Source organism: Dipodomys merriami, unplaced genomic scaffold (assembly GCF_024711535.1).
Source record: "Dipodomys merriami isolate MVZ:Mamm:240054 unplaced genomic scaffold, mDipMer1.0.p SCAF_21, whole genome shotgun sequence".
NCBI classification, from domain to species: Eukaryota; Metazoa; Chordata; class Mammalia; order Rodentia; family Heteromyidae; genus Dipodomys; species Dipodomys merriami.
The window spans coordinates 4,195,777-4,223,344 of NW_027203493.1; the positions used below are offsets into that span (position 1 = coordinate 4,195,777).

The 27,568-nt window shown below is 36.1% G+C and overlaps 3 protein-coding genes and 1 pseudogene across 3 annotated transcripts; 2 read left to right on the plus strand and 2 right to left on the minus strand.

Annotated features, from left to right (window-relative positions):
- Positions 1-1,508: 1,508 nt before the first annotated feature.
- Positions 1,509-2,317, plus strand: LOC138834141 (olfactory receptor 9G19-like; annotated as a pseudogene).
- A 2,035-nt stretch (positions 2,318-4,352) lies between these two features.
- On the plus strand, positions 4,353-5,315 carry LOC138833573 (olfactory receptor 9G4-like). Its single transcript, XM_070031854.1, has one exon. The coding sequence runs from the start codon at positions 4,377-4,379 to the stop codon at positions 5,313-5,315; it is 939 nt and encodes a 312-aa protein (XP_069887955.1). The 5' UTR covers positions 4,353-4,376.
- Positions 5,316-16,982: 11,667 nt separating this feature from the next.
- Positions 16,983-17,900, minus strand: LOC138833574 (olfactory receptor 9G19-like). The gene has a single exon (XM_070031855.1). It carries the CDS (start codon positions 17,898-17,900, stop codon positions 16,983-16,985), a length of 918 nt encoding a protein of 305 aa, XP_069887956.1.
- Positions 17,901-24,572: 6,672 nt separating this feature from the next.
- LOC138833575 (olfactory receptor 9G19-like) lies at positions 24,573-25,490 on the minus strand. The gene has a single exon (XM_070031856.1). The coding sequence runs from the start codon at positions 25,488-25,490 to the stop codon at positions 24,573-24,575; it is 918 nt and encodes a 305-aa protein (XP_069887957.1).
- Positions 25,491-27,568: the final 2,078 nt, after the last annotated feature.

Below are 27,568 nucleotides of genomic sequence, written 5' to 3' on the forward strand. Positions count from 1 at the left end.
ACATACCTTGGAAGGAAATTTAAAAACCATCTATAACTGCATTAGGGAGAGCAGTTTCAAGCTAATGCAATATTTTCCTCAGTCAGAACAGCACTCCTTATTCCTCTTGGTGAGAATTAATATATAGGATTCACATTTATATAGAAAGAAAGCCAATACCAGCAGTCATTTTGTGCTGTCTTCTTGTCCAGGAAAGGAGAATGACAGTCTTGGTAGTCTATCCCATGAATACAAATAAAGAGCCAAGGCTAATCTACCCACATTCTCTTCCTGGAAAATCACTAGATAAACTCATTAAGTAGACAGAGAAAATGAGCCAAGAAATGTAGTCAAATACAGATAAGCATTCAGGAGCAAAGAGGTTAGATGATGGAAGGATGGATTTAGAAGGACAGATGACTGCCAAAATATAACAGAAAAACAGACATTCTACATGAAAGGATGTACATACCTTTTTTAATAACCCCTCTGTATACCATCTCTATAGTAACAATAAAATATATTAAAAAATGAAAAGATAGAAACAAGAGAATATTTGGAGCCTGTATTTTACTTATATAAAATTAGTACAATTACTAGTTATATAACTTATATGTAACTGTTAATAACTATAACTATGATAATGAATATAGATAGACATTTATTAAAATATACTTTTATATTTATTATATGTATATAAAATAATTATACATCTCTATATCCATCAATCTGTCTGCATATCTATTTTTCTATCATCTATCTACACATCTCAAAATACAAGGTATTTGAAAATCATGATTACTTTTTGTTACCAGGGCTATATAGTCTCCAAAATGTTTATCTTGTTTAATAATATTCAACTTGTTAACACACAAATATTTAATTTTTCTGTTAGTTCCTCCCCAAACTATGAAATCTTGAGAGGGTTTTAGCAATCCACATAGCCCTGGAAATCCCGCAACTTTTATAAAAGATTCTGGGATAGGTATATTTGTAGTCCAGGGAGAACTTACTGTTTTGGAAAAATTCTTACATAAGTTCCTTTATTTTCTATTATCAGAAAATTTTATTTGTTTCTCAAAATAAGTCTAGTAACCCTTTACATACACACACACACACACACACACACACACACACACACACACACACGAGAACTTAAAAAGGAAGGCTCTTTGTAGTATCTTCATCATTTTCCTTTATGTTTCTAAAAGAGCTTAAGTTTCACATATAGAAGCTTAATTGCAGAGTGTTAGACACAAATGAAGAGCAATTAACAATATAGGAAAATGCGAGGAAAAACTCCAATTTCACAGCCAACACTCCACCCTACTAAAATTTAGTAACAAAGAAAGAACTTTTGTTAGTATCTCAGGAGCACGGATGGATAAGAAGGAAGTAGGAGGGATTATTAGAGACAAATGACATCAAGAAAAATTTAAAGTCCCTTTGGTATGATAATCTTCAAGAAACTGCGATGCACCTGGTCCTGTCTGTCCTCTTCCTGAAAGTGTACTCTTCAAGAAACTGCGATGTACCTGATCCTGACTGTCCTCTTCCTGGAAGTGTACTCTTCAGTCTTGCTGGGAAACACCACCCTCATCATGCTCATCTTCAACAACTCGCAGCTCCACACACTCATGTATTTCTTCATTAGAAATCTCTCTTTTCTGGACCTCTGTCTACAGTCTGGAAAGCCTACTACTTGCATCTTGAAAGATAAGAGCAGCTACTTTGTTGGCTACATGTTTCAGTTCTATTTCTCTGCCAGACTGAAATGTACAGAGAGTTTCCTCTTGGCAGTCATGGCTTATGACGGCTATGTGGCCATTTCCAACCCCCTGCTCTATGCCCAGGTCATGTCAAGGAGATTGTGCATCTGTCTGGTTCTATATTCCTACACTGGGAGCTTAATCAATGGTGTCCTCTTAACCACAACACGTTCACTTTCGATTTTTGTGCAGGCAATGTGATTGATGACTTTTTCCTGTGATGTCTATGATCAAGTTGGCATGTGACGTGAATGACAGCCATCAGTCTGTGCTCTACTTTCTTCTACATCTTCTACTTCTTCATCATCAGTGCCATCTTGAGCATCCCCTCCACCCAGGGCCGCCTTGAGACTTCTCTACCTTCTCCTTCCCACATCATCTCTGTCACCTTGTACTATGGCTCCATTCTCTACTTCTACTCCCATCTAAGTTGAATCTACTCCTCTGAGAGAGACAAGAAATTCTTGACCTTTAATACTGTATTGTTCACCATGTTGAGCCCCATGATTTGCAGTCTGGGGAATAAAGACATGAAAGAAGCCCTGAGAAAACTCTTCAAGTTCACATAGCCCAAAGTCTAGATCCATTCCCAAGTGCTAAGTGATAAAAAGCTACTCAAGGGAAGTTTTGGGATATGGATTAAAAAAAGAAAAAGAAAAACAATAAAAAACAACTTGTAAGAAAGTCTCAGCAGGAAAGAAGAAACCTGAGAAAATGAGAGCAAATACAAGGTTAGTGTCTACAAGGATTTGAATTTTTTATGATTGTCATGAATTTTATAAATGTGCACATATCATCAATTGCAATCAATTTTTTTCATAATAGAATTCTGACCTCTAAGCTACCAGCTCCTCATGTGTAAACTTGACTAATACTCCCTGGCTTGAAGTTTTGTAAATGGTATTGAATAAAACATCAAACCTGCCAGGTCCTGAAGAGACATTCTGAAGATTTCTTTTAATAATTAAAATATTTTTCCATTGGAATAATGCTAGCACTGGGTCTAGAAATGTTCAGTCTCTTTGAACCTGTACTTAAAGATTCTGCAAAAACATTGCATGGAACTTTCCTTGAAACAATAACACAAGCTCTCCACACATTGGTAATGTTGGGATCCACAGCAAGAATAATTAAATAGCAAGCATATCAGTACACAGCATTTGTTAGGAGAATTAAAACACAAAGGGTCTGTAGTGAATTGGTAACAAGACAAGAGCTGCATTACCAAACTGTGTCCACCAATGAGGGAGTGAGTTACTGAGTGACAATAAGGCTTAAGGTGATTGACTTAGGGCCAGTTCTGGGTTCATCAGGTTTTGCAACTTATCTTCCCATCAACAATTCAATGTATGCCCTACAAAGTTAAGAAGAGTGAGGGTAAGGGTGAATAGAGGAGGGATGGAAGAGAGAGGAGGTTGAAAGGGTTAATATTGATCAAGAGATACTGTATTCATATGTTGTTAAATGACAACATTTTGTATAACTAATAAAAGATAATTTTAAAAAGAATAAAAAAAACAGTGGAGAAGATAAAACAATTCTTAATGTTTATGCCCAAATGACTTTTATGGTATGTATGTAGGGGCAGTTCTGGGACTTCAACTCAGGGTCAGGAACTGTCCGTAAGCTTTTTTGATCAAAGCAGGCACTCTACCACTTGATCCACAGCCCCACTCTTATGCTGGTTAGTTGGAGATAAGATTCTCAGGGATTTTCTTCCTCGGGCTGCCTTCAAACAGTGATCCTCAATTCTCAGCTTTCTGAGTAGCTAGGATTACAACTGTGAGCCACTGGTGTGTGGCTTGAAAATAATGTTAATTAAGCCATGGTAAAAATGACTTATTTAATTATTTTAATATTTTGTAATTTATATATTGTCCTCAAATTCAAGATGAATTATAATGAGTCCTTGGAGACTGAGGCACATATTCCTGCAGTGTGGTCTGGGTGGAATCTCAAGAGACTATGAAGGAAATGCATATGAAGTTCAACCACAGCATGACAAAGAGAAACCACAGATCAGGGAAATATTTGTTGCTTCCAGGAACTGGCCTTTCTCAACAAAGGTAAGTACTTGGTTTGAGATTCAATAAAGCTGTTTTTCTTCTCTGTAATTTTTACCTATGAGTTAAAAAGCAACTATAGTCTGTTCTGGCCCTTAATGGGTCATTGCTGTGTTCAATATGCACAGCTGCATTGTTGCCTTCACTCCTACGCATGTACTCTCTTCCTCATAAATCCATTTGCATTTGATAATATGGCTGCTGCTCATCTATGATTTGAAATTCAGTCAGAGAATCATGTTAGACCATACATATTGTTACTTAAGCAGCAGAGAAATTAGAAAGACAAAACATGTGACACAATTTTTACTTTAGTTGTTTTTCCTTGTGCTTTTTAGCCTATTAAGACATGAAGACTTCATTGCTAGGTACCTGTACAAAAATCTCTAAGTTAGATCTCAGATTTGAATCACTATTAGAATCTTCTGTTTATACAAATAAGAATACCAAGATCTCTCAATAATTGCTGACTTTATGGGTTTCTTCTTCATTTTTTTTTGTAAATGTAAACCTTCTAACTTATTTTTCCCATCATGATATAAACCAGGCTTTCCCCTTTGTGGACATGGAGGTGAGGAATCGCACCATCCTGACTGAATTCATCTTGCTGGGCTTCTCCACAGATCCCCATTGGCAGCTGATTCTTTTTGGAATATTTTTAATTATCTACTTGTTAACCTTGTCAGGGAACATGACCCTGGTTATCTTAATCCGTATTGATTCCCGGCTTCATACTCCTATGTACTTTTTCATTGGTGGTCTTTCCTTCTTGGATTTCTGGTATACATCTGTGTACACCCCTAAAATATTGGTCAATTGTGTCTCAGAGGACAAGCGCATCTCCTTGGCTGGGTGTGGGGCTCAGTTCTTCTTCTCCTGTGTGGCGGCCTACACTGAGTGCTATCTGCTATCAGCCATGGCGTATGATCGTTATGTGGCCATTTGCAACCCGTTGCTTTATTCAGCTACCATGTCTGCTTCTATTTGTACTAGACTTATTTCTGGCTCTTACTTAGGAGGTTTTTTGAATGCCATTGCCCACACTGCCAACACCTTCCGGCTGAGTTTCTGTGGTGAGAAGGTCATTGACTACTTTTTCTGTGATGTGCTGCCATTGGTAAAAAAATCTTGTACGGACACTAGGGTCTACGGGAAAATCCTTTCCAGTATGGTGGGCTTCACTGTTCTCTCATGTCTTCTTGTCATCCTCGTTTCCTATTTCAACATCCTGCTGGCTATCCTGAGGATCCGCTCAGCCTCGGGAAGGCGCAAGGCTTTCTCCACCTGTGCCTCCCACCTCATCTCAGTCACGCTCTTCTTTGGATCTTTGCTCTTCATGTATTCGAGGCCCAGTTCTAACTACTCCCTGGAGAGGGACAAAGTGGCTGCTCTGTTCTACACCATCATCAACCCCCTGCTCAACCCTCTCATCTACAGCCTGAGAAACAAGGACGTCAAAGAGGCCTTGAGGAAAGCCACAAGAATGGTACAAGCACAATCATGAAGGTTACCATGTAGACTCTGTAATTTGCAAATTGTGTGCAGTAATGTTTTTGAAATAATTTGACAAGGTAAGACAATGAAAACCTGAGCAAGCCTCCATTTCATCGTGATTCTTATGTTATTGTGACCTAAGTCTCTTAAGTCTAGATTATTGGATCCACTTTGTTTCTTGGTAATAGTAGATTTTAAAAATTTACCTGGGAGTTATTAGAAAGAGAACTAATATTTGAACAGGTTTTCTACAGCTAGTTAGACTAAAGAATTTTGTGATGTTTATTATATAAGACCATGATATAAAATAGGAAGATTGATGGAAATTTGCTTAATATTTCACTTACATGTATGTTTTTATAAGATGCTGTCTTCAAATTTCTTCCTGTGGGGTAGTTGAACTTCTAGAATATAATTTTGTAAGTTGTGTAGAATTTATATCAAGATGGTAATAGGAAAATTGCTTTAAGAGTTGTCCAAATTAAGAAAGAAAGAAACAAAAGCATTCTAATAAATGATTTGTTCATAGGGGTTGACAAGGTTCAAGCAAAGAGCATTTCTTGTATAGAAAGCTCAACTATACTCTCTGATTTTGCACAATAAAAATCCCATCAAATGGACATATATGTGTATATATGTCTAGCATCAAATGGAACACAATAAAATTAATGAATTAATTACATTTTTCCCTTATCAGAAATTTTTGTCTACGTCAAATTAATGATTGTAAAGTTATATATATTAAAAACAAATTGCTGCTCAGAGTTTAAGAACTTTTGTTATTTATGAACATTGCTATGATGAGGATCAGCTTAATTTCATTAGGCACTTACATTTTTAAAATGAGGACAAATGGATGTAACCACTTGGACCTTTGTATTTGTTCCAGAATTTCTTTTTTTTTTTTAAATTTTATTTGTGAACATACTGTACAGAGGGGTTACAATTATATGGGCAGGATAATGCGTACATTTCTTACCAAGCATTGCAGCCTCCTTCTTTTGTTTACCCTTCATGTCCCTTCCCAGCCTCCCCCCTCCCCCCAATCCCAATCCTTCTCCTTCCCCCCATTGCCCCCCCCCCCCCGCACCGACGTTGTAAAGCTCGTTTTGGACATGACAACTTGTAGTTCTCATTGTTGCAACAGGTCCACCTGTATCCTTAAACAACTGGTTTTTCCCCATCTCCTCCTCAAGTTATACTGACATCAAATATAGTGAAAGCAGGGGTTATACTGTGGGGGAGGGACATACAAAGCAACAAAGAGATAATCTTATAAATGCGTTAGAAACACATGCATGAAAGAAAAAAAACATTAAAATACATATCTAAGGGTTCATTTTCCTGAGATCACATTATCTGACCTTTTCCGCTTGACTCATGCATATACTAGATATTGCAAATAAGGGAAACCATTGGACCTATGTTTCTTTGGGCCTGGCTTACTTCACTTAATATAATTTTTTCCAAGTTTTTCCATTTCCTAACAAATGGGGCAATGTCATTCTTTCTGATGGAGACATAGAATTCCATTGTGTATATATACCACATTTTCTTGATCCATTCATCTACTGAGGGGCATCTGGGTTGGTTCCATATTTTAGCTATGGTAAATAATGCTGCAATAAACATTGTTGTGCTGGTAACTTTAGTGTGGTCTTGTTTGTAAACATTTGGGTAAATGCCCAAAAGTGGGATTGCTGGGTCATAGGGGAGTTCTACGTGAAGTCTTTTGAGGAACCTCCATACTGCTTTCCAAAGTGGTTGAACAAGTTTACATTCCCACCAACAATGAAGTAAGGTTCCTTTCTGTCCACATCCCCTCCAGCATCTGTTGTTAGAGTTCTTGATTTTTGCCGTTCTAACTGGGGTGAGGTGATATCTCAATGTTGTTTTGATTTGCATTTCTTTTATGGCTAGGGATGTCGAACATTTCTTTTATGGCTAGGGATGTCGAACATTTCTTCATGTGTCTATTGGCCATCCTTCTTTCTTCTTCAGAGAAGTTTCTCTTTAAGTCTTTCGCCCACTTATTTATTGGGCAGTTGTTTCTTTGAGGATTTGTTGTTGGGGGGTTTAATTTTTTGAGTTCCAAGTATATTTTAGATATGAGACCCTTGTTCGCTGTATGGCTAGTAAAGATCTTCTCCCAATCCGTGGGCTTTCTACTGATCTTGCTAGCTATGTCATTTGCCCTGCAGAAGCTCTGCAACTTTATGCAATCCCATTTGTCCAACCTTTCTTTGATTTGTTGTGTTTCCGGGTCTCTATTCAAAAAATTTCGGCCTGAGCCAAGGAGACCTAGGGTTTCTCCTATTCCATCCTGTAATGTTTTCAGAGTGTCTGCTTTGAGTTCAAGGTCTTTGATCCATTTGGAGTTGATTCTGGTGCAGGGTGATAGATAAGGATCTAGCTTTAGTTTTCTACATGTAGTTAACCAATTTTGCCAGCACCATTTACTGAAGAGGCTGTCTTTGTTCCATTCTATTGTTTTAGCTCCCTTATCGAAGATTAGATGGCTATAGGTCTGTAGGTTCAATTCTGGGTTTTCAATTCTATTCCATTGGTCCTGAGGTCTGTTCTTATGCCAATACCAAGCTGTTTTGATTACTATGGCTTTATAGTAGAGTTTGAAATTTGGTATTGATATTGAATTTCTTTTTTTTTTGTTTTTCTTTTCCTATCCCTTCCCTCCCACCTCCTCAGCTATACACCCCCCCCCCCGTAAAGTTTGATTTTTGACATAGTATCTTGTACATCTCATTGTTGCAATGGGCCAATCTGTTCCAAAAATTCTGATATTTTCCTTTACCTGTGTTTATTCAAACTTTCCTTATTTCATTGTTCTTCTAATACAAGAGAACTTGGTTAGTACTTGATAAGAAGTTCTGCTCTGTTGCCCATGTAATATTATATCCCCTCCTCAAAACATCAACATATAACATATAAAAGGAAATTGGCACAATCTTAGTGGAGGGAGCCACTTAAAACTTATAAGGATTCTACAAGTATGTCTTCTGCCCTTTTAAAAACAGGTCCTGCATATTTTAAACAATCTTTATGCCAGGAGAAATAATATTCTATATTTTTGATTACAGATATATCATTAATAGAAATGTACAAAATTCTTTCTTGGCTAATTTATTTCCCTATCAAAAACAGTGAGGATCACAAAATATTCAATTTCTCAACCTTATCCTGAGCAGCCTGCCATCACTTAGAACTAATTTGAAGTAAATAGTCTCAATTTAGATTCTGTATGGAACAGAGAAGAATATAATTTCCTCAGCCAATTTAAATGAGGTCATAATCTGAGCAAAACCCAAGAGATGTAGTTAAGTCATTAATATCAAACAGCCATTTTTCATTCTTTGGTGTTGTATATGGGAATTTTCATGGCCTTAACTATTCTTTTAATAATGAGAAAGTCCTAAGGTGGTGTGGCTTTATTCCATTTCTTTTTCCCCAGAAAGCATTTCTTGAGTCAAGTGTGTTCTAGATCCTGAGAAATTCCAGTGAGGACACTATGCCTGTTGCTATTCCAGACATGAGTGACACATGATTTTTTAAAAAATACTGAGTAAAGATAGATTTTCATTTCCTGTTTAATGCTATTGAGAAAATAAAATAGCACAATGGGATGGAGTAGGAAATGAATTAACTAAACGTAGACATGGCAACAAGAGATAAATGACTCTATTAAATGGATCATGTACTTTAATGGTATTTCTCAGTATTATAAATGGTAACAGAAATATGAATAGTGTGCTATTTCTAGTCATCAGAAAAATGTAATTTAAAATCACAATGAGAGAACACACTACACCTATTGGGATGGCTATTATAAAAAAATACCAGTTAGGCTGGGCTCAGTGACTCATGCTTGTAATACTAGCTACTTGGAAAATATAAGAGGATCATTATTGGAAATCAGCAAAAAGTGAGACTCCATCTCAACTAAAAGCTGGCATGCTAGTATAAGCGTGTCATCCTAGGTATATAGAAAACATGAATATGGACTTTGAGCTCTAGAAAATATACTTCAAAAATAACTGAAGGAAGAAGTGTCAGGGATGTAGCCCAAATGGTAAAGCGCCAGCTTGACAAATGAAAGCTGGCATGCTAGTATAAGCGTGTCATCCTAGGTATATAGAAAACATGAATATGTACTTTGAGCTTTAGAAAATATACTTCAAAAATAATTGAAGGAAGAAGTGTCAGGGGTGTAGCCCAAGTGGTAAAGCGCCAGCTTGACAAATGAAAAGCTCGGAGTTCCTAACTCAATATCGCCCAAAATAGATAAGGAAATAAATAAATATGATCAATTAAGTTTGGTAGAGGCCATTCAGAAAAAGGAAATGTTGTACACTATTTGTAGGAATCCATATAACTAAGAACATTCGACAAACAATATGGTGTTCATTCAAGAGTGGTTATTTGCTTTGATAACTCCCCAAAGAAATACATTTTCATGTGAAAAGCAAGCTTATATATAAAAGAAACCAATTCATTTCTATTTTCATGGTGGTGTTATTCACAATAGATAAGAAACAGATTCATTCAACATGCATATCAGTGAAAGAATGGATTAAAATTTGGTATGTATCCACAATGACAAATCACTCAGTCTTAATAATCATGCCCTTTTCATAGTAATGTAACAGTGGCAGGATGAATCATATCAAAATACATTATCTACATGTGTGAAAATGATATGACGAAGTTTAAGATTGGTTTGGGAAATGGGGAAAGGTAAGAAGGAGAGTGATGAAGAGGATGTCTGATCAAGGTACATAGTATGCATATATTAATATGTCAAAATAAAGACTCATATAGATAACTTGTGTCAATAAAAAAGAATGGCATGTGACCATCTGTGATAACCTGAGGAAATCTAATAAACATTTGTTAAATGAAAAGCAAACACCATTTAATTTTATTTATATGCAGAATCCAATTAGAATCTTTAACTGATAGGTAGGATATTGATTACTGGAGGTTAATATTAGGGGTAGATGGGTGGAGAAAGACATGTTGTTCAAAGTATACAGAATTTATTTAGATGAGAAATAACTAAGTTATTGTAACCTATTGCATTGTACTGTGACTATCCTAAATATCTTTTTTATTGTACTGCCTATGTGAAGTTGCTAGAAGATTAGATTTAAAATATTCTCAAAGCAAAGTGAGTTTTGTTACTTAGATTAAATTAATTGTCCTACATTGCATATAGGCATCAGAGCATGACTTTGTAGTACAAAATAAAACAGAAATAAATTTGAACATTGAGAGAAGAATGTCTTCTCATTTCCTGGTGGGCACTGGGAAAGTCATTTGTAAGTGAACTGAGGAATATAATACGATGGAGAACGTGGAGGAAAGATCTTCCACAGCACAGGCTCCTTCAGAGGCTTTGGTTATTCATAATGCAGAAATGTCCATCAAGATAGTTCATGGTGATGGTGGATATGCACAGCATCCTTTATAGAGTACATTCTTTGGGGGCAGCAACTGCAGCTGCCAAATGATAGCACTCAATATAGTCTATTGCAAAGAGAAACAGACTCCCAGCTCCAGTCATGGAAATGCACTTCTTTTCTTCTCTTTATAAAACCTTTTTATTATCTTAAGCAGCTGCACGAAAGAGGGACCACTTAGCAAAGCAGTCTATGAGTACAATGCATCTTAATCAGTGTCACGCCTTCACCATTCTCACTCTCGTTTGTTCCCCCCCCTTCCCTTTACTTTTCCTAATTTTATGGTATATTCCATGAATTCTTGGCAGCATTCTCCCTATTTCCTGCCTTCATTCATCTCCTCCTCTTCCTTTGGCCTTATCCTTCAGTTGGCAAGCATCCATTTCCTGCTGCTTATCTAAGGCCAATTTTGTCAACCATTTTACAGTAAACATATCATTATACCAGGACTAGGGATCCTGTGTTAAATAAAATTAAGTCTTGTGTTAAATAAAATATAAGACAATTGCTTCTGTTTTCTTTTACATGCAAATGTAAAATGTAGAAATGTAATTACTAAAGGCTGAGGGAGGTGAGGGAGAAGCAAGTAGGAGTTGGGCCGTGAGTGTCAGAGCGTGTTTAAATAGAAGTAATGTGCTCTAATGTCCTGCAACACAAATGGGCGACTATAGTTCATAATATCTTATTAAATGTTTTGGGAATTACTACAGAGAGGACTTGAATTTCAAACATTAAAAAGATGAAAATGTTAACCAGTCTGATTTGATTGGTGTGTTTCCATATGTGTATTCAGTCAACATATTGCTTCTGATAATCCAATATAATTAATAACTGTTGGACACCATCTTAGATATATTTAAGGAGGTAGACATGCAAACTACATTCATTCTGACCCATGCACATTTCCGTATGTTTTGGCTTTTCTAACTGTGCCCAATAAAATGTGTAATAAAATAAAAATTGCTTTACATAACTGAAGATTTGAAAAAAATATAATAGAAAAATCCATGGAAGATACATCCTTGAAAAAATGTATAGTTCTGTGGAGGCAGATCTCAACTAGATGAAGCAGCATCAGGTTCCTTGATAAGGTTAATGAGTACTGCATTGGAAATATTCCACGGAGAATTATCTTCCCTTGGGAATATGCTGAGAACTTCATCCAGATTAATTCAGGCAAGATAGTGAGATTTCTCACAAGAGATACATAAAGATCCCTCAATGAAAGCAGGTGAACAAACTTGAGGTGCATTCTTTATTTCTTAGCATATGTCTCACAGATAAAATCATCCATGAAGTCGCTTTCTCTCCTGGCCTTACAAGGCAGTCATGTTCCTACATGGCATTGGAACCTGGACCCAACGAACAGTGAAAGACAGCCTATCAAGAATAGAATGCACTCCAGGTTATCCGAAGAGGAGAATTAATAGTCATTAATTTCATAGTCAAACATGTATATAATAAAACACTGACAATCAGACCAGCATTTCAATCGTTAAAAATCTATAAACAACTATATGGCTTTAATCATAGAAATCAAATTAGTCATTGAACAATGTAATTTCAAGGAAGATATAATAACCAAAGATAGCCTTTCAGATAAATGTGCATTGAAAGTAAGCCTGGTAAAAGAATTTCCTTCTGCAGTTTACAGTTACTTTTTCTATGGATATAAAATTCCTCCATGTAGTTAAGTTTATTTTACTTTTAAAATGGATGGGCACTGTAATCATAGGTAGTGAAACTCATTCATGAATGGGCTGAATAAAAATTGGCTGTGTGAAGGGCTTTTTATCATTGCCTTCAGTATACTTTAATGATCATTGCCATTTTGCTTTGCTTTTATTAACAATTGCCAAATCACATAGAAGCAAAAATGCTTCTATGATTTAAAATATATCCTAAGAAGTCAATGTGGTTTTTATTATGAATAATTTATTTAAACCTTAGATATTAATATCATCTCCACAATCTCATAGTTCAAGAAGATATTACAATCCTAGTTTAGCAGGGAAATTTTCTTCACTTGGAGAATTTCACCATTTTGGCATGGAAGCAAGGAGCTCTATCCATCAATGTACTGGACAATGAAGCACATTTCAATTAACCAGGTGCTGCTTCTGTAAATACGTTTTACAGAATGAACACTTGCCAATGTTTAAATAACTAAGAATTTCAACTGTGTAGCACTTATTATTATTGATCAAATTGGCATGTATTTGCAATTGTGAATTTTTCTGTGTGGTCTTGAAGGTATAAGCCTAAAGAAGGCCAAATCTACAGCTGTTGTGTTGAGCAGTGCAGGTATGTATCTCAGAGCTAGCCTTGTTACCTGCATGATATGTCATGAAGGTAGTGCTTAATAAATCTCTTTTAAGAGATTCATAATGATCTTTAGATTATATTTAATAAAAAGAAAAGCACAGAAGAGTATGAAAATGTGCCTTTGAATGTGAAGATTTCACATTATCTATTCATATATGTCACTGAAAATAGGTGAAAATTCTCTAGGATGCAGAAAAAGTAGTAGGTCCACATTGAAGCATTTGCTTAGTCTTACATTGTCCAGCCCGTGGCTATTACCAAAATCTGAATTTAATCTTTAGGTTCATGAGCATTTTGCATAGACTTTAAGTTGACAAGGTGAATTTAGGTAAGATAATTAGGTGCAGACTTAAACAGAAAAGAAAGAAGAGGAGGAGGATGAAGAAGGGGAAGAAATGAACCTACATACATATAGCCATCTAATCTTTGATAAGGGAGCTAAAAAAAATAGAATGGAAGAAAGAGAGCCTCTTCAGTAAATGGTGCTGGCAAAATTGGTTAATCACTTGTAGAAAACTAAAGCTAGATCCTTATATATTACCCTGCACCAGAATCAACTCTAAATGGATCAAAGACCTCGGAGTCAAAGCAGACACTATGAAAACATTACAAAATGGACTAGGAGAAACCCTTCGGTCTCCTTGGCACAGGCTGAAATTTTCATAAAAGAGACCCAGCAACATAACAAATCAAAGAAAGGTTGACAAATGGGATTGCATGAAATTGCAGAGCTTCTTCATGGCAAAGGACATAGCAGCAAGATCAATAGAAAGCCCATGGATTGGGAGAAGATCTTCACTAGCCATACAACGAACAAGGGTCTCATATCTAAAATATGCCTGGAACTCAAAATATTAAATCCCCCAACAACAAATCCTCAAAGAAACAATGGCCCAATGTGGGCTAAAGACCTAAAGAGAAACTTCTCTGAAGAGGAAAGAAGGATGGCCAATAGACACATGAAGAAATGCTCAACCTCTCTAACCATAAAAGAAATGCAAATCAAAACAACATTGAGGTACCACCTCACCCAGTTAGAATGACTATAATCAAGAACTCTAATAACAGCAGATGCTAGAGGGGATGTGGACAGAAGCGAACCTTACTGCATTGTTGGTGGGAGTGTAAACTTGTTCAACCATTTTGGAAAGTAGTATGGAGTTTCCTCAAAAGACTCCACTTAGAGCTCCCCTATGACCCAGCAATCGCATATTTGGGCATTTACACAAATGGGCACAAACAAGACCATACTAAAACTACCAGCACAACTATGTTTATTGCAGCTTTATTTACCATAGCTAAGATATGGAACCAACCCAGATGCCCCTGAGTAGATGAATGGATCAAGAAAATATGGTATATATACACAATGGAATTCTATGTCTCCATCAGAAAGAATGACATTGCCCCATTTGTTAGGAAATGGAAGGACTTGGAAAAAATTATATTAAGTGAAGTAAGCCAGGCCCAAAGAAACATAGGTCCCAAGGTTTCCCTTATTTGCAATAAGTAGTTTATGTCTGAGACAAGCAGAACCGGTCAGATAAATTGATGTTAGGCAAAATGAATCCCAAGATAAGGATTCAAATATTTTTTCTTTCTTGCGATTGTTTCTAACATACTTATAAGATATTCTTTGTTGCTTTATATGTCCCTCCCCCCACAGTATAACCCCTGCTTTCATTGTATTTGATGTTGGTATAATTTGTGGAATGGAAGGGAAAAAACAAATCATTTAAATAGGGATACAGGTGGACCCATTGCAACAATGATGTGTATAAGACGTTATGTTGAAAAACGAACTTTATAACTCTGGCTGCGGGAGTGTAGGGGAATTGGGTGTGTGTGTTTGTGGGAGACGGGAAGGGATGAGAAGGGGTAACAAATGAGGAGACAAAAATGCTAGATAAGAAATGTTCTCATTACCTTACCCATATAAGTGTAACCCCTCTGTATGGTATTTAAAAAATAAAAACAAAAACAACAACAATAAAAAACATTGTAATATCTTTACTTGCATTGTATGTATGCTGTATATGTTATTCAAATGAGTATCATGCACCCCATAAAATGTAGATACCCCAGGCCTCAATAAAATCAGTTTAAAAGTAGAAACATTGTACTAGCAATGTGGCTTTGCAGTAGAGTGCTTGCTCAGCATGTATGAAGCCCTGGGTTTGATTCTTCAGTAACACAGAAACAGAAAAAGCCATAAGTTCTGCTGTGGTAGATGTTAGCTAGCCTTGCACACAAAGAGGCTCAAGGACATTGCTCAAGTCCTGAGTTCAAGCCCTAAGACTGGCAACAAAAATTAAAAATATTAATTTCCTAAAATCATACATTTAAAGAGACATTTGGAAATCATATTATCCTAAGACCTTAAAACTTATCATGTAAGTAACCAAATTTCCTTAAGAGTTTGTGGTATCATTTTGAATTAATATGGAAGATTCTTCATCATAGATTTCAGATGGAAAATTCCCTATTGTAAGTAAAAGAGCTTAATTATTGTTCACTTAGCATTCTGTAAAGTGTTCTAAAGTTTCGATGCAATATGTTTAAGTGCAGTTAATATTTTTTTATGTTTTCCTAAGTTTATTATCAGGTATAGGGACACAGTGATAATAGTTATAGGTGATTATGCAGCCATGATAAATTTTCAATATAAAAAATGAAACCGGTTTACATTTGTGAGCATGTTGATTTTCTTTTTCTTTTTTTTCAATTTTCATTCTTGACAAAAAAATACCAGTAAAAGCAAGCCATATTTATACTCTGCCAACAAATAAAGGCAGATTTTGATATTATGTTGAAAATTTCATCAAGATTATATACTGCATATGACATTTATCTTTCATTTTCTAACTGTATTCTCCCTTTAAAATATCTTCCACTGGCTAGGACATGTTCATATGTTCTTATTTTCCCTTGCCTTAATATTCCTTTTCTGTAATAATTATTTTCATTATACTGATTGTGTGTATTTGTAAGCAACCCAAAATTTGGACACAGAAGTACAAGACTATTCATTGAACATTGTTCAATGAATCAAAAGTATTATACATACAAGGGGCTGGGAAGGTGGCTCAGTGGTACAGCACTTGCCTTGCATGCCTGAGGCCCTGGGTTCGATTCCCCAGCACCACATAAACAAAAAGAAAAAAAGCCGGAAGTAGCACTGTGGCTCAAGTGGTAGAGTGCTAGCCTTGAGCTGAAGAGCTGAGGGACAGTGCCCAGGCCAAGAGTTCAGGCCCCACGACTGGACCCTCCCCCCCAAAAAAGTATTATACATACAAAATCCCAATTGCTTCTCATTAAAGGAAAACTTACTTAAATAGCATATAGGTTAAAAATATTGTGGTAGTTAGGCACAATTTGTGTCAAAAAAATGTTTGGTTGCTTTTAAAAATCACTGTGCTAAATTTAAGAATGAAAATAAATATATCTAAAATGATTAAGATAATACTTAAGGAAAAGTGATAATTATCATAGTTAACAATTATAATAAATAATTAAAAATAATTCAACATGTTTATTAGTGACTGAAGTAAATGACTATGCATATATGATCCTACACATATCAAACAAAACTTTTGTTAATAATAATGAAAACTTCTCACTAGAGACAAAAGGGAATTTTGTAAGAGCTTTGTTTTCAATATAGAGCAACATGAAATTCAAAACAAATCTTATATTTTATATTCAAGTAATAGCATCTTAATTATTCAAATTATTTTCCTAAGGTTTATTGAACTATCATGTATAGAAGGATAAACACTTGGACAGACATTATATTTTGACAAAAGCCAATAGCATCTTGGCTGGAAATTTGATAACCTGATGAATGGTTATGTACTTCTCTAGATGGGGACAATTCATCTGAAGAGTTTATTCAGAGCCTCTTTCACATCTTTATTCCTCAGGCTGTAGATCATGGGATTCAACATGGGGAACACCACAGTGTAAAACGTGGAAACAATTTTGTCTGTATCCAAAGAATAGCTAGATTGAGGGCGCAGGTAGATGTAGAGAATGGAGCCATAGTACAAGGTCACAGAGGTCAGGTGGGAGGAGCAGGTGGAGAAGGCCTTGAGGCGGCCCTGGGTGGAGCGCATCCTCAGGATGGTGGCGATGATGAACAGGTAGGAGGCCAGGATGAGCACAATGGGGGTCATGACGTTGGATGTCAGGAGGAAATACATCAGAGCCTGGTAGCCCTCCATCCCCCCACAGGCCAGCTTTACCAGGGGAATCAAGTCACAGAAAAAATCGTCAATGATGTTGTCATTGCAGAAGTCAAAGGTAAAGGTTTTCTTGGTGATGACGGAAGAGTTAATAAAGCCACCCAGATAGGAGGCAGCTACAAAAAAAGCACACAGTTTAATGGACACAGCCTGGGAATAGAGCAGTGGCTTTGAGATGGCCATATAGCGGTCATAAGCCATGGCAGCCAGCAGATAGCACTCACTATAACCCAGCCCCGCAGAGAAGAAGAACTGAGCCACGCAGCCAGCAAAGGAGATGCTCTTGTCTTCAGAGATGCAGGTGACCAGGATCTTTGGGGTGTAGACAGTGGATAGCCAGAGATCCAGAAAAGAGAGATTTCCAATGAAGAAATACATGGGTGTGTGGAGCCGGGAGTCATTGCAGATGAGCATGATGAGTGTAAAATTTCCTACCACAGACAAAGCATAGACAACAAGGAACAAGATGAACAGTACCTTTTGCATTAAGGGGTCTCTTGTGAACCCCAACAGGATAAACTCTGTCACTGTGTGATTTTTCTTCTCCATTTCTATAGGGGCTTTCCCTTTGGAAGAGAGAAAATGTGTGAATCGTTGGGCTGAAAAAAACAGTAAAGATGCTACTATATTCCTCTTATTTACAGATCTGTAGAATGCTTTGAATTTTTATGGTATAGTCACAATGATTGAATGAAGCACTGCTCATTTTCAAATATTACATGAATGTCATTAAACTTTTTTTGAAATTTTTAAAATTTTATGTAGAGAATAGAGCCATATGGAAAAAACATGAAATTCAACTAAAATCCTCTATTGTTATTGTAAAGGTGATGTACAGAGGGGTTACCATTACATAACTAATTACATAAGTAATGTCATTATAAGGGTTATGTGTAGAGGGGTTATAGTTACATGTCATAAAAAGGGTACATTTGGTTTTGGACAGTCTCCCAGATTTCCCCTCCTATCATCTATCTATCTATCTATCTATCTATCTATCTATCTATCTATCTATCTATCTATCTATCTATCTATCTATCTATCTATCATAAGCATAGTAATTTTTCAACATAGTATCTATTGAATACCACTGCTCCATTTGTCCTGTCATTTGTCCCATCACTTAATTTAATTTTTTTCTCTTCTCTAGAAACTCTCTTTTTAATCTGCATTTGGTGTTACATGAAGCACAGTCTTATATAATGGGTTTTGCTAGTGTGATGTGATTATGGTGGTTCTTCACTTCAAGTCAAACACCTAATACAAAACAAGAACACATCTGGATCACAGTCCATAAACATTTGAAGAATGGACTGCAGAAAAACTTAAGGACTCCTGGATTCATTGTGAATATTAATACATTATACTTGTACTATAATATGGTATTCTTGTTATGACACCAGAATTTGCATCATTAATAGTCACTTAAGATTTTGAATAATTCACTCTGGGTCAAACATGTTATCCACTGTTCCACATAGAGCATTTCATTTAATCTTTTCATATTTTTGTTCTCTATCTTGATTAGTGGCAATACTTGTATAGATGACCTGTCTGAAGTGGAACACATAGTAAACAATCACACAACTATGCCATAGTAAGTTCTCTCTCAGGGTAGGTAGATGAAACCTAACTAATTTGGTGATTCTTTTTGGAACTCCCTGTATCGTTCATATTTTGGATTTGATATCTTGACTCAAAGCCAGTATGACAACAAGTGATTAAGGTGTTGTCATAGGCTACCATCTCAAAGATAGAAAAAAAATCCTCCCTGTGCCCAAGTCAGTTGCTGGCAGATTCCATTTACATTCCCACCCAGGCCAGGAGCAGACACCTGTAACACTTACCAGCACAAGCAACAGAGAACCATACCACACTATGGAGCCAAGTGATTTATTCCTGCCCAGGCTCCCTGGTGAATGCAATTTCTCAAGCACCTCAGGGGTTCAGAGATGTGAAACTTCTTCAAAAAAAGCAATTAGCCAAAAGAAAAAGGTGAATGTTCTTTCAAGAGGGTAAAATGACTAAATATGATGATAGGTAAATATGCAGTGTGAAAATATTCTTTAAATGACTTTTAACTGGGTTTGAATACAGATTCAAATATAAATATGAAAATTTCAAAATTTTCAAAAATGAAGTAAATGTGTAAAGAAGTTTGAAATGCATGTTGCAGTTGAAATTGAAGTTAAACCAAAAATGTCTGTAACAAGTAATTAGTCCCAACAAAATTTAGAAGTAAGTCAAATTAGGATCTGTGCTGAAAGCAACTTCAGCTTTGAATTCATGGTCATTTCCCTACACTTTTTTTACTGGTCAGTAGCTGACTTTTCCATGCTACAGGTTGTAGTAATGGAAACCCCAAAGATGTTAGTGTAAAAATCAATGCAGTAAAAGAGCAGGGGAGAACCCCGAAGGAAGTCCATATACTTACAACTAACTGATTTGGGGCAACCATATTTTAATCACATACTGAAGAATGATATTATGTTACCAAATGGTGTTGCAATACTAGATACAAAAGAATTTAAATCGAGGAGGAATTTTAATCTCTATATAAAAGGAACTTTAACTTAATTAAAAGTTAAAGGAAGAAGGCTAGGAAGGTAGCTCAATGGTAGAGTGCTTGCCTTGCATGCAGCAGGCCCAGGGTTCTATTTTCTTAGCACCATGTAAGCAGAAAAAGCCGAAAGTGGTGCTATGGCTCAAGTGGCAGAGTGCTAGCCTTGAGCTGAAGTGCTGAGGGACAACACCCAGGCCCACAGTTCAGGCCCCACGACTGACAAAAAAAAAAAAGTTAAAGGAAATAAAAATTGCAACTACTAGAAAAAAAACTTAAATGGCATGCTTTACAATTGTAGTCTAAGAAATGTTAGAATATGAAAGAAAAGCAACAGCATTAAAAATAGGAAAATGTAGGGTTACATTTAATATATTTTATTCTATAATCACAGAACACTAGAAGAAAAGATGAATTTTAGCATGTTCTCCATAAACAAAAAGTGACTGAGGAGATAGATTTACTCAAACAGTTTTGTACACAAACATGTTTATAGTTATAAATACATAAGTACTTTGGGGTTGTATGCAAATATACACAAATTTATTAACCAAATTATTGACAAAAAGAAAGAAATATAGTATTTGCAGGAGACAATTCAAATGGGGTCATTCCTTACAAAACAACAATGGAGCGTGAGCACAGGGTTTCACAGTCTCACTTGACTATTTCATTCATGGCTGGTGCTTTACCATGTCAACCATATCTCCAGTTCTGGTTCTTTGTTGGTTAATTGGAAAGAATTTCAATATATTGTCTGCCTAGGCTGCTTTCAAACTGATCCTTATATCTCAGCCTCCTAGGTAGCTAGGAGTATAGGTGAGAGCATCACCACCCAGCTCTTAATGCTATGTTCTTAATTCCAGTATATGTATGTGCAAATATATATACATATATGTATATATCCTACATTTATTTTGTGAAATGTTGTAAATGTTTGTGAATATATAAATGCTTTTCTACATTTATTATCGGCTTCATATCTGGGTGACATTATTTAAACATGATTCTAGAGTCCAGGTAAATATTTTATTCAAAAACATGAAATGTGTTTATTCTTTTTCATTTTGTTTTTTATTTTTTAAATTTAATTTTATTGTCAAGTTGATGTACAGAGGAGTTACTGTTACATGTGTACGATAGTGAATATTTATTTTCCTTGAACATTGTTATTCCCTCCCTTGTTTTTCGTATTCTTAGGTTAGCCAAGCTTCTATATCTGTGGAAATGTTGATTGTTGTTTTGGAATAGGGCACTGGGGTGCTTTCCCTATGATTATTTGAATTAGTCCCTGGACAGTAATTGGAACATGTGTTTGTAGTTAATGTGTCAGTGCTTAAAAGTATCGATCTGTTTGTACACTCGTTAGCTGGGTGCTCAGAGCTCACATCTATAATCCTAGCTACTCAAAAGGCTGAGATCCTGGAGATGACAGTTTGAACTCATCCTAGGCAGAAAAATCCATGAGACTCTGGCTCCAAAATAACCACCAGAAAACAGGTCTGGAAGGAGCAGCGTGCCAGCTGGGCAAGCGGGCTGAATAACTACGACACCATAACCTCTAAAATCATATTTCCCCTCCCAACAAAGGAATATTGTTACCACACCCGTAATAGTTTTACACTTTGAAATCATTTGTTATTCTTTATTATCTTTAAGTAGTTTTACAGAGGAATTGCTATTCAACAAAGCATTTTATGAATACAATGTCTTAGTCAATGTCACTTCTTTGAAAATTCTTACCTCTATACTCCTAGCTACTTAGGAGGCTGAGATATAAGGATCAGTTTGAAAACAGCCTAGACAGACACAATTAACCAAAAGAACCAGAACTGGAGATATGATTGAAATGGTAAAGCACCAGCCATGAATGAAATAGTCAAGTGAGACTGTGAGACCCTGTGCTCATGCTCCATTGTTGTTTTGTAAGGAATGACCCCATTTGAATTGTCTCCTGCAAATACTATATTTTTTCTTTATGTCCATATTTTGTTAATAAATTTGTGTATATTTGCGTACAACCCCAAAGTACTTAGGTATATATAACTATAAACATGTTTATGTTTAAAACTGTTTAAGTAAGTCTATGTCCTCAACCATCATCTTTACTTTCCTTAATTTTGTATCATATGAATTGGATTTTTGACTGCATTTCTTCCTTTCTTCTCTTCATTTGTTTATCCCCCATCTCTCCTTGAGCCCATTTTCCTCTTTAAAGTTCCCAGTGCTTATTTTATTGACCTTTGTTTTAGCCTTTCTAAGGAATTACACTGAGTTCTCCCCTGAACCTACCTTTCTTCGTTAATATATTTATGTACACTGGCATACCTCCTAAAGTATTTACTCATATATTTATAAACTAATTCTAATTTCCACAAATGAGAGAAGACATGCAACCTTTGTCTCTCTGGGGCTTACTTACATCATTTAATGCAACTTTTTTTTTCCAGGTCCCTCCATTTTGTTGCAAATGATACAATATCATTCTGTTTTCTTGATCCATTTGTCTGTTGTGGGTCATTGTTTCAAGTTTTGTAGCTAGTCTTGCCCTCTCTAATTTTTTTGTTACATTTAATTGACATGAAAGAACCAATGTGGTATATTGTTATATACCACTTTTAATGTTATTTTTTAAAAAGCATTTTTACAGCAATTATATTATCATCAGCTAGAAGCAGAAAAAATCATTAAAATAACAGAGACTGAGTTGGCATAACTTTCCACATAAAACATCTTAAAATTACACTAGAAGTTCCTATTTCTAAAGAGCTACAATTTGTTTCCATGATTACAGATTATATTCTTTGACCTCTAAGCCAGGTCAGCCAGTGTGAGCACTGTTGCAAAATCAGATATTCCAGCACTGTGTGGACCTCGGATGTTTAAACATTATTTTACATAAAATAAAAACATTTACACAATATGTTTGCTTAACTCATAGTGCTCTCTTTTCATTCTTTCTGAGTATACCAGTGAAAGAGACATATCTATGCTTTACACAGACTCAACATATGAATATCATCTTGTTATAAAACAAATAAAAGTGGTATGGACCATATAGTACTGACCCTTTAATTTTGTCACTATGTATTCTCTGGCTAAAATATGCTTATGTTTTGCAAATCATTGTACTTCTCTGTTTTTTTAAATAATGGTTGTTTGCTTAAATCACAAATTGGATACAGAAGCACAGGATGTTCATCTTTGTGAAAAGAAAAAGTGGTGCTTCAGTAGTCTTACAGTGAGTCACTAATATCATCTCTCTGGATTCTCAACTGGATTTTTATCTTTTCTAAATGGTATTCTATTGTAAAGATGCTCTACAGAGGGGCTACAGTTACATGAGTAAGGTAAAGAGTACATCTTGTTGAGCATTGTTACCCCTCCTTTGTTTGTTCTTTCTTTTAAAAAGTATCTTTAAGTAGTTGTATAAGGGAGCTACCATTCAACAAAGCAGTTTATGAATAGAATGCTTTTTGATTAATGTCACCCTTTCATTATTCTCCCCCATCCCTCATCAACATAAATCTTCCCTCAGAATTCATTTAAAAAATAGGCATTGTATTTTATGATTGCATTCTGTCTTCCTTCCTGTCTTCATTTATCTACCCTGCTGCACTGAACCTTTCTCCCTTGCCTTCCCAGGTCCCATTTGTTGTTGTTTATTTTGTTAGACTTTGAGTTAAGCATTCTAAGGAATTCACTATTTCTATTCTCCACTGAATCTACTGTATTTCAGTTAATATATTTACAAACTCTTGAATGTTGCTCCAAGTTCTGTACTAACACATTTATAAATTATTTGGAGAACACATGCATCCTTTGTCTCTCTGGGCCTGATTTACTTCACTTTGCATGATTTCCCCCCCCCCCCCCAGGTCTTTTGCAAACCAAATGCTTTTCTTTAAGAGAGAGAACTGGTATTAGCACCTACAATTTAAAAAGAACATACCTCTTGGGACCAATTTTGTCCATGTTATTTTGGGGTGCCTCTACCTCTTAGTGGTAATATTTCAGGGTGAAAAACTTAAATATAAATGTTTAGAATACTGTGTTAAGGCAAAGTGGTAAAAATCACAAGGTTACTAATCATAGTAAACCATTAAACTCATTCAAAATGTTTCTAGTACTTGGGGTCAATGAGTGCTAGGTACTATCCTGAATGTATCTATCAGTCAATCAAATCTTCTGCTAATAACAAGCACTCACTTTACAACTTTGGGGGAGCACGAAGGGGTTAGGGGGTGAGAGGTGAAGGGATGGGAAGGGGAAACAAAGGAGGAGGCAACAATGCTTGATAAGAAATGTACTCATTACCTTACTCATGTCATTGTAACTCCTCTGTATTGTATTTTCATAATAAAAAAGAAAAGAAAAGAAAAAAATCTTCAGGGGAGAGTTTTTTGGTTCAAGAAAGATTTTTGTTTTTAAAGTAACATGAAATTTGAAATAGTGAATTTTTACATCTTTATGCAAATATAATTACCTAAAATCTCCTTTCTTTTTTATCTGACTTATATAAAAGAGGAAACACTTAAACTTACATGAATGTAAAAGCAAATATTTATACATATATTATATTTTGACAAAACCCAGTAGCAACTCTCTTGGCAATGTAATAACCTGATGAATGGTTATGTACTTTACCAGATGGGGACAATTCATCTGAAGAGTTTATTCAGAGCCTCTTTCACATCTTTATTCCTCAGGCTGTAGATCATGGGATTCAACATGGGGAACACCACAGTGTAAAACGTGGAAACAATTTTGTCTGTATCCAAAGAATAGCTAGATTGAGGGCGCAGGTAGATGTAGAGGATGGAGCCATAGTACAAGGTCACAGAGGTCAGGTGGGAGGAGCAGGTGGAGAAGGCCTTGAGGCGGCCCTGGGTGGAGCGCATCCTCAGGATGGTGGCGATGATGAACAGGTAGGAGGCCAGGATGAGCACAATGGGGGTCATGACGTTGGACGCCAGGAGGAAATACATCAGAGCCTGGTAGCCCTCCATCCCCCCACAGGCCAGCTTTACCAGGGGAATCAAGTCACAGAAAAAATCGTCAATGATGTTGTCATTGCAGAAGTCAAAGGTAAAGGTTTTCTTGGTGATGACGGAAGAGTTAATAAAGCCACCCAGATAGGAAGCAGCTACAAAAAAAGCACACAGTTTAATGGACACAGCCTGGGAATAGAGCAGTGGCTTTGAGATGGCCATATAGCGGTCATAAGCCATGGCAGCCAGCAGATAGCACTCACTATAATCAAGCCCCGCAGAGAAGAAGAACTGAGCCACGCAGCCAGCAAAGGAGATGCTCTTGTCTTCAGAGATGCAGGTGACCAGGATCTTTGGGGTATAGACAGTAGACAGCCAGAGATCCAGAAAAGAGAGATTTCCAATGAAGAAATACATGGGTGTGTGGAGCCGGGAGTCATTGCAGATGAGCATGATGAGTGTAAAATTTCCTACCACAGTCAGTGTGTACATGACAAGGAATAGCACAAACAGTACCTTTTGCATTAGGGGGTCTCTTGTGAACCCCAACAGGATAAACTCTGTCACTGTGTGATTTCTCTTCTCCATTGCTGTAGAGACTCTCATTTTAGGGGATAGAAGATGAGAACTCAGCCTTAATGATTGTACTGAAAAAAGAAAACAGATACTAAATATATCATAACAAATCCTAGTAATATTAAGCCTTCTTAATCCTTCAGTATTTTCTAATTTTCTAAGCAAAATTGGGTTAATGAATATGATTTCTATCTGTATGTCCATTTACACAGGACTGTTACTACCTCTTACATGACTTCTTATGATGTTCTCCAATCAACATAATACAGTCTACTGTCCTTCAATTACTCTTACCCTATCTTATTATATTATTATTCTATTCCTTGTCAGTTCACTAGTATTACGGTTATTCCAGAAATGTAAGTTCACTTTTTTTCTACAAAATGCACATCTACATCTTTTTAAAGTTGCTATGCAAAGGGATTTTGATTGCTCTTCTAAATCTGTCTTGGGTAAAAATCACAAGCTAGTTTAATATGCACCTTTAATTTATTATGAGAAAACAGTTTGCTTTGAAATCCAACAAAGCAGAGAATATTTTTTAGAAACCAACAGCACTGATTTCTTTGAACACATTGAAAACATTTGGATTCCATCTGAATATCCACATCTTATTCTTCCAGTGTGACCTGCTTGCCCTTCTGCAATACCAGAAGTTGAAACCTATAAAAACAACCATTGATAATCTTATACCATTTTCTCTGAGTCCAGCACTGTGCTTAGTGTTTGAGCTGTAGCATTTCATTTAATCCTCTCTACATGTACATCCTGTATGTTTAAATACGAGTGGCAATAATCACACACATAGCCAAAGTGAGTTTCAAGAAGTAGTTAAAAAAGTGACACTATTCAGAGGCGTCTGCAGACTTGGTCTTTAACCAGGAGGCCAGCTCCATTTGTTTTGCCATCAGTTGGATGTTTGGACCTGGATTCCAAAGACCCCTCACATTTAGAATTGAACATCTTACAGCCACTGGGATAAGCACTGAATCAAATGCCAGGGGTGAGTGTAACACATACCTGGGTCAGTAAGAGCTTCTAAGCCTTGCCTACAGCATCTTAGTGCAGATGACATGTCCTTTTCATTAGAAGCCAAGCCTGACTATGAGTCCAGAAACATTCCCATGTCCCCTTCCTGGCCAGGAGCACTTAAAGTTTCACTGTCGCCCTCACAAGTAATAGAAACCACACTGCAGTGCCAGGTAACTTATTCTTGCTCAACTCCCCTGTGTGTTAGATTTCTCAAGCACCTCTGAGCTTCACAGCTTTGAATGTCTTTGAAAAGCCAATTAATGGAAAAAGTGCTTTGACCTTTATTTACTTGTAAGTTGCAAGAGGAGAAAATGATGTAGAAATGATGATGATAATGAATATGTTCTTGGAGTCGACTCTTCAAATAATATCCCTAGATTCGACAATTTTAAGTAATAAAAATGTCAGAAAATAAATATTAAAAAAATAGCTCATGACAGTATGTGCTACAATTCACACTATAGTCAAGAAAATATAGAAAGAACAATGAATTGGCATGCATCAATTAAATTTTGAGATAGATTTTACATTCAAAATAATTTTGGTTTTCAATTCATGGTTATTCTCTCTAGTAAGGACATATCAAGCAAAGAGGATTCATTCATCCATGGCTGCACTGGTTTAGAGACAGACTTCTCTTCTGAGTTTCCACAGAGAGATTTTTACAAAAGGCATTTCTGCTCTCAATTTTCGGCTCACTGTTTGATTTTGAAGTCATAAGGAAGCTGAATTATCAGCTCATCTGACCATTTTGGCTACCATAACCATTTTAATCAGTGTAACATCTGAGTTAAAATTAAATGGCCAACTTTCTCCATTATCCATCACAATAAGTGATGAATTGACCGAGCCTTTTGTATTTATGATCATTTTCTACGTACCAGACACATTCATAAGTACTTTAAAAGTGTCTTTTCAAATGAGTACCTCTAAAAATATATAGTTGTTATTTCTGATTTATAGATCAGTTATCTAAACCAAAACAATTGAAGATATGGGCATAGTTTAGGCCACATAGCTGAAAGCTATGGAAACGTGATTCAAAATCAGTTCCTCAT

Bases quoted from the DNA above. Each gene is read 5' to 3' on its own strand.
- LOC138833573 (XM_070031854.1), top strand. From the start codon at position 4,377: ATGGAGGTGAGGAATCGCACCATCCTGACTGAATTCATCTTGCTGGGC.
- LOC138833574 (XM_070031855.1), bottom strand. From the start codon at position 17,900: ATGGAGAAGAAAAATCACACAGTGACAGAGTTTATCCTGTTGGGGTTC.
- LOC138833575 (XM_070031856.1), bottom strand. From the start codon at position 25,490: ATGGAGAAGAGAAATCACACAGTGACAGAGTTTATCCTGTTGGGGTTC.